The sequence below is a fragment of the Protopterus annectens genome, chromosome 8.part1, assembly GCF_019279795.1.
Source record: "Protopterus annectens isolate FY-2018-M chromosome 8.part1, PAN1.0, whole genome shotgun sequence".
Lineage (NCBI taxonomy): Eukaryota > Metazoa > Chordata > Ceratodontiformes > Protopteridae > Protopterus > Protopterus annectens.
The window spans coordinates 149,757,869-149,776,661 of NC_056742.1; the positions used below are offsets into that span (position 1 = coordinate 149,757,869).

An 18,793-nucleotide genomic window follows, 5' to 3' on the forward strand; every position below is an offset into this window, starting at 1 on the left:
CAAATGGTGACAGTGATACTGAGCAACCTAATAAATTCAAGTAAAGTGAAATATCACATGCACACTTGTGCTGAGATATGATAGATGCTTAAGATTTGTTTAAGATGGGGAAATAAATGGGCTTGCTGACGCATGAAGCAGAGAAATAAACAACAGTATGAAAGCGTAGAGTCATCCATTGAAGTCTTTCTCCCTTGGAATCTACTGTCAGGCTTCTTCCAAAAATTTAACCTGATTCATTTTAAAACAGATCAGGCTATTCAGCAGTAATACCAGTAGTATAGAGACAGTCATTACAAATTCAATAAGTCACAACAGAGAGTACCTGAAAGATCTTGACAGAATGGTTAGAACAGTCTTGTCCCTTCACTAGCTGGAGGAAGATTCTCCTAACAGCTCGCTGTACTTCCTCTGTCCCCTTCTAGTACTGATGTAGACTAGTAAAGGACAAACCAAAACCTATCCTTGCTAATCCCCACATTGTCTTCCTGATGTCTGCAACACAAGGGAACACTGAAGGAACATTCTGGCTAACCTGGTGTCTAGCTAGGTTTAGGAGCTATTTTATTCAACGATTTCCATGTCCAGAAATCTCCCACTGAATGCTTGTATCCAATAACATGGCTAGGGTGGTGTAAAGGGGGCAGCTGCCCTGGGCACAAAATTTTAGGATACATGACTGGCACCTCGTAACATTCACTGATTGGGTATAAGTATAGTTTTTGTATTCATTTAAGCAACTGTTGTTGATATAATGGCTACCTGAATTACTGTATAAGATGTTAGTAACTGCAGAACATGGAGAATGCAAAAGCTCTTTGCTGCTTCCAAGGACAGTTTTTATGGTCATCAACTTAAGGGAAAAGGGGACAACCAGTCTGTGCACTGGCCAGAGTGACAACTGAGTTAGCTACAGCTCTGCTTGTAGCATCAACTCTCTATCCTCCTGCAAATTCATTCCAAGAATCTTCTTCCATATTCCCCCATACATGTCTGGCTAGTAATAAGAATATGGCAATGTCTTTGTTAGACAAGACAATAGCTGTATCGGTGAGCACACTGGTTCCAGTTGGTGCATGATTACCTGGTGTAGCCTAAGGACGTCTAGACATTTCCCCTAACTGTGTCAGTAGAGTATGGAATTTGTTTGTACAAACCTGTCTGAAGAATATCTAACTCTCTCTGTTCTCCTCAACTGACAGCCTAATCCTGAAGTTATGGAATGCTTACATGTTGTTTTAGATAGATACAGCTTGATTTCTTTCAGTATTTATGGACTTAGCGAAGGGGATACCCAAAAGCACTTGTCCTGTTGTGATTTTATTGTTTCATTAAAGTTTATGCTTTCCAGCGTGGTGGTCTACATGATTTTTCAAGTTTACATCCTGGTTTTGTATCATTGTGGACCTTTAATCTTGTTAGGCCTTTTCCTGCTACAAGAGAGAAACAATAGAGGAAAAGTATCAAAGTCCTAAATATGAGGACAAAAGTGTACATGTCTCAGGACAGAGGATTTATTTCTACATACATTAATCAGTTAAGCCCACTAACCACAAGTGCCTCTATTCGGGGGGGGGGGGGGGGCAAAGGGCACTGTCTGGTTAAGTGCTTGAGTTGTACAACAAGCAGTACGGGAATGAAAAAATCAAACCCAGGACTACAGAATGAAATGCATTAATACCTTATAAGTGTAATCCTCTGAGCTAACTCATCTTTTCATATAAAACAAGGCTGCATATGATTTGACAGTTTTTGAAAATACACAGGACAATGTAGAAGCAGTTACTGAAATGAGCTATGTATGGGTTAGGTACAATGCCATACTTATAACAATTCCTGAAATTAGCTATGTGTAGGTCAGGTACAATGCCATATTTATATCAATTCCAAAAATCAGCAATGTGTGGGTCAGGTACAATGCTATACTTATAAAACATAACTGCAATGAGCTATGTGTGGGTCAGGTACAATATCATACTTATAAAAAGTAACTGAAATGATCTATGTGTGCATCAGGTACAATGTCACACTTATAAAAAGTAACTGAAATGAGCTATGTGTGGGTCAGGTACAATGCCATACTTATAACAGTTACTGAAATGAGCTATGTGTGGGTCAGGTACAATGCAGTGCTTATAACAGTTACTGAAATGAGTTATGTCTGGGTCAGGTACAGTGCCATATAATAGTTACTGAAACGAGCCATGTGTGGGGCAGGTACAATGCCATCTAACACTTGCTGAAATGAACTATGAGTAGGTCAGGTACAATGCCATACTTGTAACTGTTACTGAAATGAGCTATGTGTGGGTCAGATACAATGCCATACTTTTATATTACTGAAATGAGGTATGTGTGGGTCAAATACAATGCCATACTTATAACTGTTACTGAAATGAGCTATGTGTGGGTCAGATACAATGCCATACTTACAACTGTTACTGAAATGAACTATGTGTGGGTCAGATACAATGTCCTACTTACAACTGTTACTGAAATGAGCTATGAGTAGGTCAGGTACAGCGCCATACTTATAACTGTTACTGAAATGTGCTATGTGTGGGTCAGATACAATGCCATACTTTTATATTACTGAAATGAGGTATGTGTGGGTCAGGTACAATGCCATACTTATAAGGTGCCATGAGACAACAAAACAAGCAAATTCTTCCTGAACCTGATATTTGCTTCTAATACTAAACAGCCACTGCACAAGCAACACTGTGACTCAATAAGTGTTATACTTACCTGTGATGTTATGAAAATCATAAGACTGGGGATTGTATCCTCACACCACACCACACCCAGATGTGCTGCTTTTTTTACAGTTCTCTGTATATGTATTCATGGATAATGTGTCCTCATTCCATGAATCACTAAAGATACCATCAATCCCTTATCATTGATCCTGTTAGTTAGAGCTCCTTATTTTATCAGAAGTGTCAGGATGCACATCCACTTTGCAACAGTTGTGCAGTGTAAACTCATTAAAAATAATTACCAACCGCTTCTGAAAATCAGCTCTAGTTCCAAAGCACATAACAAAAGGGTCTATATTAGATAAACGAATGCTTAAATGTTCGAATCTCTTAAGGTCAACCTTTAAAGATTGAGCAGTTAAGTGTTCGAATATCTTTAAAAATTAAAAAAAAAAAAAATAAAGCTCAAACAAAAAAAAAACTAAAGGGTGTAAGCAGGGGGGCAAGCCCCCCTGCACCCCCCGCTACTTAAATATAACAACTCCAAGATCACGCTACAGTGTAGGGAATGGGAAATTTCCCATTTCCACTCTGCAGCGCATTGAAGTGCAATCTCAGAGTTGGTATATTTAAGTAGGGGGTGTGGGGGGTGCAAGGGTGCTTACCCCCTGCTAAAACCCTTTCAGTTTACCTTTTTTTTATTACATTTTTCAAACACTTAAATGTTCGATTTCTAAAGGTCGACCTTTAGAGATTTGAATATTTAAGCATTTATCAATGTAATATAGACCCTAACAAAATAAGATAGCATATTGTGCTGCACATGGGGAACAGTTCATAGTTACATACCTTGTATAATACCTAACTATTATAGTGTACATTTTGAAGTATGCTTTGTAATGCATATCTGTTGCATAACAGCAGTGCTTTAATCAATGTTAAACGTAATACTTGATGAAATGCCACCTCAGAAGCAATAAATGGTAACCAGCACCATGGCATAGAGGCTAGAGCTCGTACTCTTCTCAGGACACCCCATGTTCAGCTAGCGGCAGGGGCGATGGAGGGACCAGGTGGTTAGTGGACAGAAGTCAGCAGCTATTGTCTGCTATCCCATCCATCCCATCCTGGGGAGAGGGACAGTGCCTAAGATTAATGCAATAGCAGCATTAAGAGCCTGATGAGCCCCACCCTGTGAGCTGAATACCTCTTGACTGGGAAGCTGTGACTGCGTGGAAGCTTGTACACCCTCCCCCCCAAAGGTAGCTGTTGCAAAACTAACAAGGCTACCACAATGTGTGAGGGTCAGGGCACATTCCAAAACAGCAGTGTGATGCTGCACCAGAGTCTTCAACCTCCTCTCCAGCCCAAGACTTGGGTCAAAAGTCTGATAGACCTGAGGAATTAGGAGAGGAGCTGTTGGCAACTGATGCTCAGCTTCCAGGAGGTACTGGGGAAAAGACAATAAAATGACTTTAATATAGAAATTAGGCAGGTAAACATTTTCCATAAGCATCTCACTTCATAATGTAAAGCGCAAATCATTTCAAGTAAGCACTGCAGAAAACCAAGAGCAAGTATTTACAGAAAATAAGTAAAGCTACACAAAACTGCACATCACGGCAATAGTCTGCAATTAGCTGCTAGACAACATTACAGAACGAAAGTACTGAAAGATGCAGTCGTCAGCATTTTCAGATACCTACCAGATCGTGTAAGACACCAGTCATATATATCCATCAACCAGGTAATTCATATAACAAAGTACTAATATTGCTTTAGGTAACAACAGCATAATGTGATTTAAATAGCTAAAGTCTTTATAAAACAGAATTCCAGCCAGCAAGTTAGCACATCTTTGGGGAGGGGTAAGAGATGTCACCCCTTACTTTTTTTGGAAATATGCTCAGCCAACCAAATTCCAAATTATTCAAAACAAAGTATCAGTATGACTATTAGACATTTATCTGTGTAAAGAGTACTTGATGACTATAAGAAAATGGGTTTATAAAGGTAATCCCCACACTGGTCATTCAGAATTTTAGAGTGCATTATCTCAGACAGGGACCCTTTAAAAATAAGAGCACCTAGTTTTAAATCTTTAATAGGGGAATAGACAGTGTGTCGCAGAGCAGGAATAATATAACTGGACTTTCAGTTCTGATTAAGTTGTAGAAAACATCTGTGATTCAGTGAAATATCCTTGTATGGACCTAGTTAGAGGAAAGCTATGCACCAATCAAGCAGAATAACAAATTGTGGCTTTGGGAACTGAACAAGCAAGCAAAATATAAATGTAAATAATACAGACAGGCCTCACAACTGCTGTATAGCCAGCAGGGCAGACTTCAACTTACGTTTTAATTTCTTTGCTCAAGAATAATGGACAAATCAGCAAAAATGCTTGAAGACAAAGGCATCAAAATCAAGGACACCTTTTAACTATTACTTCAGCTAATTTAAAAAGTTAATAGCATCAACATAAATTTTTTTTGAACACTAGAAAGTATGACACTCTAGTCACTAGCAGCATGAACTTTAATCACATGCATTACGAGAAGTATGACCCTTTTACCATTAGCATTATGGACTGGCTGTAAGCCACATTACCAGAAAATAAAATAAGGGACAGGGCAAACATATGATGCAAATGCAGGGACAATTGAAATCCTCATTCAAGAAACAAATGACTTGCAGTTCAACATTAACTAACTGCAGCCTTCTAATAATTGTTCATATATCTAGTTGTCTGCCAGAACTTAAAAAAACATACTTACCTAATACTACCACAAGCCACCACTGCTCTTTCCAACTATGAGTTCACCACTATTCATTTAAATATTCACTGTAATTTATTTTCTTATTGCCATTCCAGTGAATTATGGGATGGCCCTAATCAGAAAGCTGCAGCTATATAAATACAGCCGTCATGTGCCATGTATTTATTTATTTTATATTTAAAAAATGCATTTAATTAAAATAAATAAAGCACTTAAACAGACTTTCTACATATGTTGCACAGTTGTGCTTGTGCAAATGCTAGGCATTGTAATATAAATATACATGCTGTCAGTGTTTTGGTTTAACACCTGTTTCACTAGTGATTATGTTCAACACTTTGCTAAAATGAGTTAACACTACTGAACTAACAGAACTTCTAAAAATATAATTATTTTGTTGCAGTCACGTACTGGGAGGCTGTCCATGTGCCTGTCCCCCCCTGGAGCTATGGGCCTCTGGTAGTCACCCAAATCACCCATGCTAAAATCTGCCACTGAAGCTGGATTAGCTTTGTCTTTTCTAGCCTGTGGCTGAAACAGGGTACTGAGATTAGCCCACTACTCTAAGTAGCAAGGTTTATTTGTTCACTTACATGGAATTTCTTCAGGACAGACACTAATACCATTACATGGCACACACACACACACACACACACACACACACACACACACACACACACACACACACACACACAATAATGTACATACACACACACACAATAATGCACACAGGTATCATATGCTGACAGTGCATTAATATTTGAAGCAATTTGTATATTCTGCTTAATCTTGTCAATGTACATATATAAAAGCAATGCTAAGTAAATGAATGCTTGATGCAGAGTGCTTTGATCTTGAACTTCTCCTAATATATTGTTTATGGAATAATTTAATAAGATCTTTCTTTTTACCTCCTGTCTTTAAAAGTCAGGATATTTTCTCTTTGGGGAAGCAAGGTCACATACTGTAAAGCAGAAAAGTAAAGCAGCAGGTTGCTAGGCAGCAGTTGCCTCTTTGACGCTATCTCATTGTTGCTTGCAACTGCATTTATACTTGGTCTGATCTTCTTTATAAATACCACTCACCAATGTCAGAAGGATGGAGGTGGTCTAGTCTAATGTTCTACTGACTCCATGGAGAAGGTAGGAGAATGGAGCAACCTGATGAACCATGATGTCCACACTGGCAGAAGAAGCAGTACTTGTGACTATAGCTGCATTTTGGCACATGCACAGAGCAGTACTTGTGACTATAGCTGCATTTTGGCACATGCACAGAGCAGTACTTGTGACTATAGCTGCATTTTGGCACATGCACAGAGCAGTACTTGTGACTATAGCTGCATTTTGGCACATGCACAGAGCAGTACTTGTGACTATAGCTGCATTTTGGCACATGCACAGAGCAGTACTTGTGACTATAGCTGCATTTTGGCACATGCACAGAGCAGTACTTGTGACTATAGCTGCATTTTGGCACATGCACAGAGCAGTACTTGTGACTATAGCTGCATTTTGGCACATGCACAAAGTAAGCAAGCAAGTCTAATCTACTGACATGGAGGCCCTTCTTAGAATGTATGGATATCAGGCTTGTAGGGGGCAGCAAGATGGACAATAACGTTAGCAGCTTTTTGACTGTGTGCATGACCACCCCCCAGCTCTCACCAACACAAATTGTAATAATCATTATAGCAGCAGACAAGGGATAAATCTTGACTAGAGAGCAGGGACCTCTCACAGAAACAGATTAATACAACATGCAGTACTCTGAATGATGCGGGGGTGGGTGAATGCACCACGGAGACTAGAATTGTAAAGTGAAGATGATTAATGAATGGCAGTCATTGGGAGAAAATACTTATGAAAAAAACTTGATAACACTTAACAAGTCTACTTTATTATATGATTAAAACATTGGTATTTTTTCTTGTTGAAAATGAAAGTCTCTTTTATTTTATTTTTTTCAGCAAGTGCTGTTCACTGATAATTTAATGAGTACAGTTACAAACCTGCAGAGTGTATTCCTGTTAGAGAAGGAATCGGGAGGAGAACCTACCATACTTAATGCACCATCTCTCACAATGTATGTAAACAGGTAAGGGTATAATGTTTAAACAATTCATATACCTGGCTTCCACATCACTCACTCAGAAATATTACGGGTTGATTGGAGAATCAGTCATAAATAAATTATGATTATAAAAAAAAGTGAAAGAAAAACTTTAAAATTGTTAGCAACAGCAGAGGTATGTTGAAATGTAATATAGCATTGCTCTGAAGTTGATGTATCTGCTTTACAGACCAGGGTGATACTAGACAATAAAAGCATGAAATGTACTTATCATAGTTAAACATTAGGGTAAAGAGGAAACAATGGTGTAAGTGTAGTAAGCATGCAGATGGCATTGTAAATAATGCTTGATGTCAATTTTTGTATCCTAATACAAAGATTCTGGACTTTTAAAGGTCCATGTAATCTATAATGCTTTTGTGCATGTTTATTTTTTGTAGTATGCAAAATTGTTCCTGTAAATATCTCCTCCTCCTAGGTTACCAGTACTTATCCTTGAGTTATGGGAATTATGTAAGAGAGTGATTGTCTCATTAGTCATCATGCAACACACACATATTCAGCATTTCTCATTCTTCTGGCATCTCTTCATGAATGGTACTGGATGACATATAGCCCCAGATAAATGTGTGCAATAACTGTAAGTTCAATTCTTTGTGCTTTCAAAGTCAGTCAGACTTGAAAGGTGTGATTCTTTCAACATATGTTAATGAATCAATGATGCCGCTTCAGAACCAATATTTTAAAAAAGACAGGTATGGTGAGTGTAATGGTGGATCATGACTGAAGAGGTCAGTTATGGATCAAAAATGATGTGCGGTTTCATTCTGTGAATGTTTTCTAACTGACTCTTAAATGTAGAAAAAGGGCACTGTGTTCTGTCCCTAACAGTAGTGACAATGGTAATCTACAGATATTAAAAGTATTGATTTTGTTAGAACCCTGATCATGCCAAAAAGAGATGATGTCTTTAATACTGAATAATCTAGTTGAGTGCAAAGTGACTATTCCTTTCCTAATTCTGAAATTGCTGTATTAACTGCAGATGGCCCTTAAAGACACATTTCCATAAAAACATTTAACTAATGTTCAAAATGTAATAATTATTCTAAGTAAGTTACCTACACAACACTACAGAAAATATATTAAAATAAATGTGGTACGCTGAGGGCAGATTCATGTGTGAGGATACATTTATTTTACTAAATAAGCAGTTTGATTAGAGATCTATTAGTATCATGGTAAAGCCATTATAGACAGTAAGACAGAAAGGTTCCATCTATAAATCTTAAACAGTTTATCCAGGTCATGTGGATGTAAATAGCTATGCGTTTTGTTTTACACTTCTTACAGCCAGGTTGTGCTGAGGATAATCCCTAATCTATGGCTTGCCTGGCCCACAAAGAAAGCTCACATGATGCAAAAAATTTTATAGAGATTTGAAATGCCTCCTGTTAATTTAGTGGAAATTTAGTAATTGAGTATACATTTCTAGCCACTTTAATCTGTCCTTAATTCCTGTTTTATTGGTGATGCAAGTAAAAATTAATGCTAATGCTTACTTGAATGATGTATGACATTGCTTCATACTAAAACAGGCACAGTGATATTATTATGGCCTAAATCTCAACTGATTTTTCTTCAACAGGTTAGAGAGGGACCAGATTGACAAAAGTCCCATTAATGTTACACACTCTATGTCAGCCAGCTTCACGTTGCCTTCACTTTCTTCCAGTAACTTGTTATATGGTGTAGAAGAGAATGAAACAGTTGATGTACGGGTAAGTAGGCAGACAATGCTTATTTTTTAGTTATATCATATTTTCTTAGAAAAGGTTACCTTCACCAGTTGTAAAAAGCATATTGTGGCTATTTTTAAGTACTAGTACATTGATTTCTAGCAGCTGTAATACCTTTTAACATGATTTTACTTTCTATATAAATAAAGTTTGCTGTAGTATTAGCATGCACTGCACATCAAAAAACTACCCATTCATCAGTAAACAGGTTCTAACATCCTTTCTACATCATTCAGCAAATCAGAGGATGGTCTGCAAATGAACAATATGCTTAAAATTCCACAAAATAGCTTCAGCTTATTAGCTTTCATATACCTGTGCCATAACACTTTCTGTAGGCTCCAAGTCCTAAATGGAGAATTTGCATTACAATGCATGCCAAAATAAATTAATAAAAGTGGTAAAAATTACCATTCCAAGAGTATCTTCAATTTCATTTCATAGTACAGAGCTCTCAACCTTGTTATTGAATTTAATATTTTTTCATTTAAATAAAAGTTTTTTTATGATGTGATGTCAGTTTATTTACTCAAGAAGGTTATAACATACTGCTAGACGTGTTTGATATGAGTAGCATATTTTGTAACTAGACACAAATAAGGCAAGAAGTCACAAGTAAATAAAAAGAAGAGTGGTTTACAGTGAAGCTATGTTTCTGCCACTTATTTATGTATTTATTTATTTGCTATTTCTCCCCAGTGTCCCCAAGACCATTGAGCTACTATCCAGTCTGTCCCATTCATTACTCACGTTTTCTTGCACTTAAGGGTATGGAAGTGAGTGTTCAAAGAGTGAGAGCACTCAGTTTGTAAGGAGTCAGCTTTTTCGTCTGCTCATAAGTCTTCCTTCTGTTGACTAGCAGGCATGGTGCAATGCCCGCTCCTCTAAGCCCATGAATGGGGGAACACTTCAGGATACATGCTGTGCTAGCTACAATAAGGTTTGTATCGCCATACCCCACTTTCTTTTATGTAGTATACATCTGACATTAACTGAACCAAGTCAGCTAGGCTGTAGTCAATACTGCGTCCCTCTGCACTGTAGATCTGTTCTTCTTTGTAACATCCAATGAGACACTGGAGGTAAGACTTCCATAAAGCATGTTTATTTTTCATAAAGTAACATGAAAATGAAAATTAATATCTATCCCACTTGGCAGCCTTTGTTATCCTTATTTGGATGATGTATGGCATTGTTTCATACTAAGCAATAGCCTCACTGTAAACCACTCTTCTTTTTTGTTTATTCATGGGTTCTTGCCTTATTTGTGTATAGTTACAAAATATGCCATTCATATCAAATACTTTTAAACAAAAATAAAATCATACCTTTGTTCATCTTTCCATCAAAAAAGTATTACAGTCTGTCGCAGCCTTTCCAGTTATAGGTTGTCTTAAAGAAAAAGTGCCTCAACTAGGCCTTAATTGCAACTTTAACACCAGATGTTTCTATCAGCTACAATCCCACAAGCTTCACCTTGCCCACTCTAAACCTCTAGTTGAGAAACAAACTCTGCAATTCTAGCCCACAATGTTGCTCCCTTTTTGTGCCTTGTTAAGCTGACTAATACAGTATATATCAGACAACATATTGTGATACTTTTCCCACACTTCGAACAGCAACCCTCTTAAAAGTATATTATCTGTAGCAGAAACAATTTGCTACTTCTTCCCCTCTCAATGCAAACACACAGATTTTGGACTCCTAATGATGGCTTTTAGGCACTTCATAACCCATCACAGTTCTGTTGGATTGGCTGGGCCCATGGGTCAATGTATATCAAAACAGTGGAAGGATATTTGCCACCAATGCAACTTCATATTGCTTTCCATTTGCCTACTTAACCATTGCACTGAAGAATGATCCTTTACCAAATTATAGTACCCAATTAACAGGGCACAGGGGGCCTACTTTACTGATACATACATATTTAACTGTCTGAGTACATTTCTCCTGCATTACTCAACTTCCTGCTTACAGTACATAAAGTGGGCTCCTCACCTTTAATGTCTTAAAATAGTACTGCCCAGAAACCTACCATAGATGCGTTGGTATGTAGGATAAATTCAGGAGTTACTAACATAGTTGCAGAACATATAATCTTTTTTTTAGTTCACTAAATGCTGTATTCTCCCAAAGAGACAATACAATTTTTATAATAGCTTTCACTGTTGTGAGACCTGTCAAATGACAAGCAATAGTAACAAAATTTGCTACAAATTTCCTTTAGTACCCACTTCATACAATAAGAGCCTTCACTTGTCTTTTAATGAAAGACGTAGGTCACTTTTAATGGCCTCTATTTTTTATTTACTTGTGGTCTTACCATCCCTCTTTCTAATAGCTATACAAGACACATGGCTTCCTCTGAACCTAATTTACTGTTCTTAACCTCCATATGGTTAAGCCTGCCTGTCTTTAGATTCAAGTATAGCCTGCACTTTTGATAAATCAGACTCAAAGTTATCTGAATGACCTCATCATCCAAAATGTGCAGCAGTATATCATTAGTGAAGCTTCAGTATTTCATCTGTCAGCCTCTGAAGAATGTTTGGGACTGCATGCAGACCACTTAGTAATGCTTTGTACTGAAACAGACATGAAGGATTATAAAGGCTGCATTTGCTTTGGCATAGGGGTACGTGGGATCTGCCAGTATCCCATTGTCAAGTCCAGTTCTGTTAAGTATCTGCCCTTTCCTACATTCACTACCACTTCGCCAATTCTGAAAAGAGGATGGCTGTCAAACTTTGAATTCAGTTTCCTAAAGTCATTAGAGAATCTGACTCTTCTCAGGCTCAGGAACTAGCAGTAGCAGGCCGCTGCAATCACACAGTGACTCTTCTGTCATTCCTAGTTTGAGTGTTTGTCGACCTTTTTTAACTAGTTGTTTTTCTGACTCTGATAGTCTGTAAGGTTTTTCTTTTATCTTCTGTGTTTTGTATTTATACTCTCTTCTATTACTTTAGTTCTCCAAAGTACTTCTGAGAACATTCTGTTATTTCTTAATAAAAATTATCTCACTTCCTGCTTTTGTCGAGGACTCTGACCTGAACTTCATCTAGAGATGCCTGGTCTTTCCTGTAGGAAATTCAGCTTGCAAGTTCACTGCTGAATTTTCTCCTTCTTTCCATGGCTTCACTACATTTAAGTGATGGATTTGCTTAGTCTTTCTCCTTCCTGATTGTCTAAACTTGTAGTTCACTGCGTTTATTCTTTCAGTCATTCCAAATGCCCTCTACCACTTGGCCAGGAATTTCATTTCTATGTACAACACTAGCACTAATTCACGATCTTCAGTATTAAATTCTGTAAGTCTAGCAGTCTTATTACAAACCCATTGCTGCATTTCCTAGGCTGTCTGCATGTGATCCCTTTTTTATAGACATTAGCAGAGTGAATCTTATCTTGTTAACTAACATAGTATTCTATTACATTTTAAATAGTGTATTTTCTTTTATCAAGATTCTTTGATGTCAAGTAGTCTTATCAAATGCCTGATGTACAAAAGTTCATGTGGTATAAACCCAATTGAAGCATGTGGCACCTCTTTTACTGCAGATAGAAGCAGGGTATACCATTTGGGTGAATAATTTCCTTAGCATGCATTTCAGTGTTTTATTAAACCTCTGTACTACTCTGTCAGTCAGTGGATATAAACAGATATCTTAAATTGTTTGACTTTAAAACAATGCCATAATTGATGCGGTACCTTTGACATAAAGTTATTACCTTAATCAGTAAGTATTAGGGATATGCACTCTGGAAAATAACAGTACCAATTATCTTCAAATAGCCTTAGCATTATATTTGTGTAATGATTTCTTTAAAGTTGGCATCATAATCCATTTTGAAAAACATATCGATACTTATTACCAGATGCTACTAATAGATATACATGATACAGATACAGTGTGGCAAGCTGATACACTTAACAAAAACAGATAGACTAGATGCTTGATGGATTTATTTAGTATAAGAATGGGGGAGGGTGTAAGGCAGAAGCACTTAAATAGAGATCCAGTGTCAAAACCCTTGAGAAGAGAGCTGGTATAGAGGTTATAACAGGGAGCTAGCCTTTAGTTGTGGCTAGGTAGTACGAAGGATCCTATCTGTTATTAGAAACCTGTCCAAGGGATACAGCAGCAAAAGCGTACACATGAAAGAGTTATCAGTATAGGAACTGAAAGTGAACTGAAATGCAACTTTGAAGTAAAAATCAATGTGCCTAAATGGAACTTCTTTATTAGGCAATGGAGCTAATGAGATCCAGGATGAGGTAGAGATTTTCTATTTTGTTTTAATTACATCCATAGCAATACATTCAAATGGTACCTCTATGATAGATACTGGGATAAAGGGACCTTTTCTATACAGGATTTGGTGCAGTTTTCAAGCATTTTTCACAAGATATACAGAAGTGTTCTGTCTGTTAAACTGCTTGGCTAGTAAATTCTGACTAGTACTCTTTTCTTGTATTGTGTATGTCAGATAACCTCCAAATATGTGACTATGGAATAACTTCATTATTAGTGCCATGGAAAGCTTTAGGATTAGTAACTGATGCATAATTTATTGTCTTTATTTCTATCCATAGTAGAGGTTTCTAATAAAAGACAGTAACCTTGTTAATGACTAGCCACAACAAAAGTCTAGCCCCTGTTATAACATGTATACCAACTTCCTTCTCCAGGGTTTTGACTGAGTCTCTATATCAGTGCCACTGTCTTGCACCCACCCCCATTTTTATACTGAATGGATGTAGTAAGAATCTACTCTACCTGTTTTTTGTTAAGTATGTCAGCCAGCCACACTACATCTGTACCTTTTATATCTATTAGTAAAATCTAGCAATGAGTATCAATATCCACTAGTCATAATGGGCTATGATACCAACTTTCCAGAAGTCATTACACAAAGAGACGTACATTTTAAACCAGGAATGAATTTGTGGTTTCTCATCCATTCATCCTGATTATGCTTGAATTGCCAAAAAAAAAAATACATGAAAGAATTAAAAAAAAAAAAATACAAGAATTGTTATATATAAGCAAAGATATTTTTTTACAAAAAAAGATAAGAATTATCAAATTACTTAAGCAGATTAGCAAAGGAACATCATAATGTGATGACAGAAATAAAAATGTAAGAGGAGAAATATAATAAACTCAGCAAGAGATTATGAATAGTGTAGTACAATATGTACAAGAAATGTTTTAAAAAATAAGTTAGTGAAAAAAAACATGGAACATAAAAAAGTTAACAGAAAAAAAAGAATAAAGACTTGGAAAAGGAGATTTCTTTAAATGAGCTAGATAAAGTATTAGGTCAAGTAAATATTGATTTGGCTACAGGACCAGATGGAATAGGGTATGAAAATATAAAAATTTAAAGGAATGGTAAACAAATATTTTTAAAGATTTTGAATGAATGGTTAAATGAAGGTTTAATGTACAAAGAATTATGTAGTGGAATACTTAAATTCATATGGAGGAAGGATGATAGAAGATTAAAAAACTGGAGACCAATAGTACTGAATAATAATGATTATAATTTTTTTTTAATTTATTTTTTTAGTTTTTATTTTATTTTACATTTGTTGACTGGGCTAGTCTAACTGGATACATGTCCATTTTCAGTAGAGGCCCAGGGAGATAAGCTCCACTTTAAACTAAATAAATCAAGACAGAACAAAAGTCCAAAAAATATCTAAATACATATACATATAGATTTTCTTCAACAACTTTAATTATACAGAACTAAATTATACAGACTGTGACTACTGAGTTTAACAAGGCAAAATAAAGTACTATTACCATGGGAAAGTGATTGATATTCACGATAAGTATATTGGGTAGGAATGTACCTTTACATTGATGTATATAGGTTATAAAAAATATAGGATCTACCTGACAACACCGACGCACTACAACACTGACAACGAAATCACCGACACCACATAACCGAAAGTTCACAAACACGAAACCTCACATGCCCGACACACCACAGTCCCGACAATCAACAAACAAAACAAATCCCCTGTCCAAAAAGCACACACACACAACACAAGCACACCAAAATCCTTACAAACCCACACTAAACCTTACATACACAACTATCTACAACCTTAACCCAAACCCTAACCCTAAGGTCCGTCACTATCGCACACTCACCTAAACCACGCCCTAACCCTAACTCACTTAACCCGCCCCAACCCTAAAGACTGTCACTATCACACACTCACCTAACCCGCGCCCTAACCCTAACTCACTTAACCCGCCCCTAACCCTAAAGACTGTCACTATCGCACACTCACCTAACCTGCGCCCTAACCCTAACTCACTTAACCCACCCCTAACCCTAAAGACTGTCACTATCGCACACTCACCTAACCCGCACCCTAACCCTAACTCACTTAACCCACCCCTATCCCTAGAGTCCATCAATATCGCACACTTACCTTACTCGCACCCTAACCCTAACGTCCGTCACTACTGCATACTTACACAGCCTTTTCACATGTTGGTGTTCTCAGCGTCGGGTTTTCATCCGTCAGTCATCTCACTTTTCGATCTTCTGGTGTCGGTGTTCTCATCGTCGGCATTGTCAGCTTCCGGCGTTGTCAGGTAGACCCAAAATATAACAATGAAAAATAATAAAATTATTAAATATATGTACATAAAGAAGTAATTACAGTCATAGTGAAAGAAATAGTTGGTCTATATACAAGATGGAAGAAGTGCTCACTGCAGAAAGAATGTTGTAAAGAGCATACTCAGTGATAGTTCCTTGGGAATAAGATACTAAGAAGGGAGTGAGGGATGAATTTACTAATTCTGCAAAGTGGGTTATTGGAGGAGAGTTATAGAATAATGTTATACTGGGGGCGTGGTGTCAGTCAGGGTTAGTACATGGACATAGCCATTGTGTTTTTAGTTGAATTTTTAGTTGCTTTTTAAAGAGTGGTAATGATGAGAGAGATGCAAGTTTAATGAGAAGCTTGTTCCAAATCTTCCCCAGTGAATTAGAGAGAAGAGAATCACCTGCCTTGTTGTGGGATTTCTGGATGGTAACCAGTAGTTTATTTGCTGAGCGAAGGGTAGTAACATTTGTGTAGGGGGAGATGAGGCTACTGATAATAGGAATATTTCTAGGCTGGTACAGAATCTTATGGGTAATGGAGAGTTGTTGAAATTCTAGCTGGTTATTTAGTTCTAGCCATCTTAGAAGTTTGAGATTTAGACAGTGATGAGTTCTAAATGGGGACCCAGTAGCAAACCTGACAATATTGTTATAAGAATGGTCAATTTGTTTAGGTGGCTTTTGGAAAGATTAGTATAAATGGGTGAGGCATAGAGGAGGGTGGAGATCAGATGGGTCTGGGCAATAGTAGATCTGGCTTCTGGGGTGAGAAAAGGTTTTATCCTATACAAGGATCCAAGTTTTCTGTTTACTGTTTTAATAGTGACATTAATATGTGAGTCAAAGTTGAGGTTGTGGTCAATCATTACACCTAAGAGTTTGGTAGTTGGGTCAGGAGCTATGATTGTACCATCGATGGATGTAATAGAGAAATCTATTGGGGGGGATTTAATAGTTGGAATAAATAGTAATAGTTTTTTTTTTTTGGCATTTAGGAGTAGGTGACGTTGTTGGAACCAGTTTTCTACTAGGTTAAATACTTTTTGGGTGATGGACTGGAGTTTAGATGAAGTGGATGCTTTACAAATCAAAGTGGAGTCATCTGCATATTGTATGCAGGTAGGTAGAGGTAAATTTGTAGAAAGATTGTTAATGAATATGGAGAAGAGTAGAGGTCCCAGGATAGACCCTTGAGGGACAACGAGGGTAATAGGGAAATATTTGGATAGGTTATTATCCCAAAGGACAGCCTGCTGTCTATTGTGCAAGTAGGACTTGAACCATTGTAATGTCTGTCTGTCAAGTGAGAATGAATTGAGTATGTTGAGAAGTATTTGATGGTTAACCATATCAAAAGCTTTAGATAGGTCAATGAACAGAGCAGAGGAGGGCATGTTATTGTTGCGATGTTTATTAATGCAGTCTGTAAAGGATAGGAGAGCAGTGGTGGTACTGTGGAATGGTCTAAAACCATGTTGACAGTCAGCTAGAAGGTTATTTTGGAGAATGTGGTCAAGAAATTGTTGATGGACGCATTTTTCCATGATTTTGGCTAGTGGTGATAGTAGGGCTATAGGCCGAAAGTTAGAGAGTTCAGTTGAGTTACCACCTTTGTTAAGTGGGATTATGTGAGAGATTTTCCAGAGTGAAGGAATGGAGCCTTCAGTTATGGTTCTATTGATTAGGATAGAAATGGGATAGGCAAGAACCTTTGCAGCAGTTTGAAGGTATTCAGGCAGTAGGAGATTAGCTGAGGGAGTACAAGGTTTAAGTTTATAAAGCAGAGTATAGATGAGGGAAGTAGGAATAGGTTTTAAGTGAAAGGTAGATGGTAAGGTTGTTAGGGAGGATGAGAGGGTAGAGTTAACAGGTGGTAAGGTGTTAGCTAGAGATTGGACAGTTTCAGTAAAAAAGGTATTGAAAGCATCAGCAATCTGGTTTGGAGAGTTTAGAGAGAGACCAGATGGGGTTGGTGTTTTGGAGTGGCCTGGATGAAAAAGTTTATTTATGCCTGACCAGAAGGTTTGGGGTTGATTATGGTGCTTTTTCTGGAGTTTAAAGAAATAGTTTTTTTTATCCTGAACTACTGATTTTTTGGTGGCATTTCTTAGCTGTCTAAAGTATTGCTGATCAACTGGGTCTTTCGTGTTTCTTCATTTGGACCAGATTTTATTTATTTGTAGGATTTGTTGTCTGGTTTCTTTAGTAAGCCATGGGGCTGCTTTGCTTCTAGTTCTTATAAAGTATGAGGGGGCAAGGAATTCAAGAATTTGTAGGAATTTGGAGTTAAAATAGGATACTGCTTCAAGTGGCAGGTGCCTTAAGGGTAACCAGTCACAGGCTTGAAGTTCTGCTTGAAAGGTTGCTGGATCAAATTTTTTTTGTTGGTGTGGGTGATTTTAAAGGTAGTTTGGTTTGGGATAAAGGATTTTTGTCTAGATAAATAGGTAAGTGAATGGTCACTAATATCATCAGGAAGGATACGTACTTTGTAAGAGAGAAGGTGGCTGTTAATTAAGATCCAGTCTAATATACTTTCTTTGCAGCTGGGTTTATGGATTCTAGTGGGGGTGGTAATAATTTAGGAGAAGCCATAGAGGTTTATAAGGGCTGTTGGTTTATGAGTGGTACAGGTGTTCCAGTCTATATTAAAGTCACCGAGTACAATGGTTTCCTTTGGGAAGGATGTAGAAAACCAGCAGAGGATACTTTCTAAGATGCCGATGTTATTGCCTGGGGGTAGGTAGGAGCATATTATGTATATAGATTTAGTAGTATTGAGCTGGAGCTTGGAGATAAG

The 18,793-nt window shown here is 37.4% G+C and overlaps 1 protein-coding gene across 1 annotated transcript in view; it reads left to right on the forward strand.

Moving 5' to 3' along the window:
* Nucleotides 1-18,793, forward strand: part of PKD1L2 (polycystin 1 like 2) — a 1,522,374-nt gene that overhangs the window by 700,714 nt on the left and 802,867 nt on the right. Inside the window, exons 23-24 of the mRNA XM_044081586.1 lie at nt 7,449-7,576; nt 9,201-9,333. Coding sequence (XP_043937521.1) covers nt 7,449-7,576; nt 9,201-9,333 — 261 coding nt within the window. The remainder of the gene's footprint in view (nt 1-7,448; nt 7,577-9,200; nt 9,334-18,793) is intronic.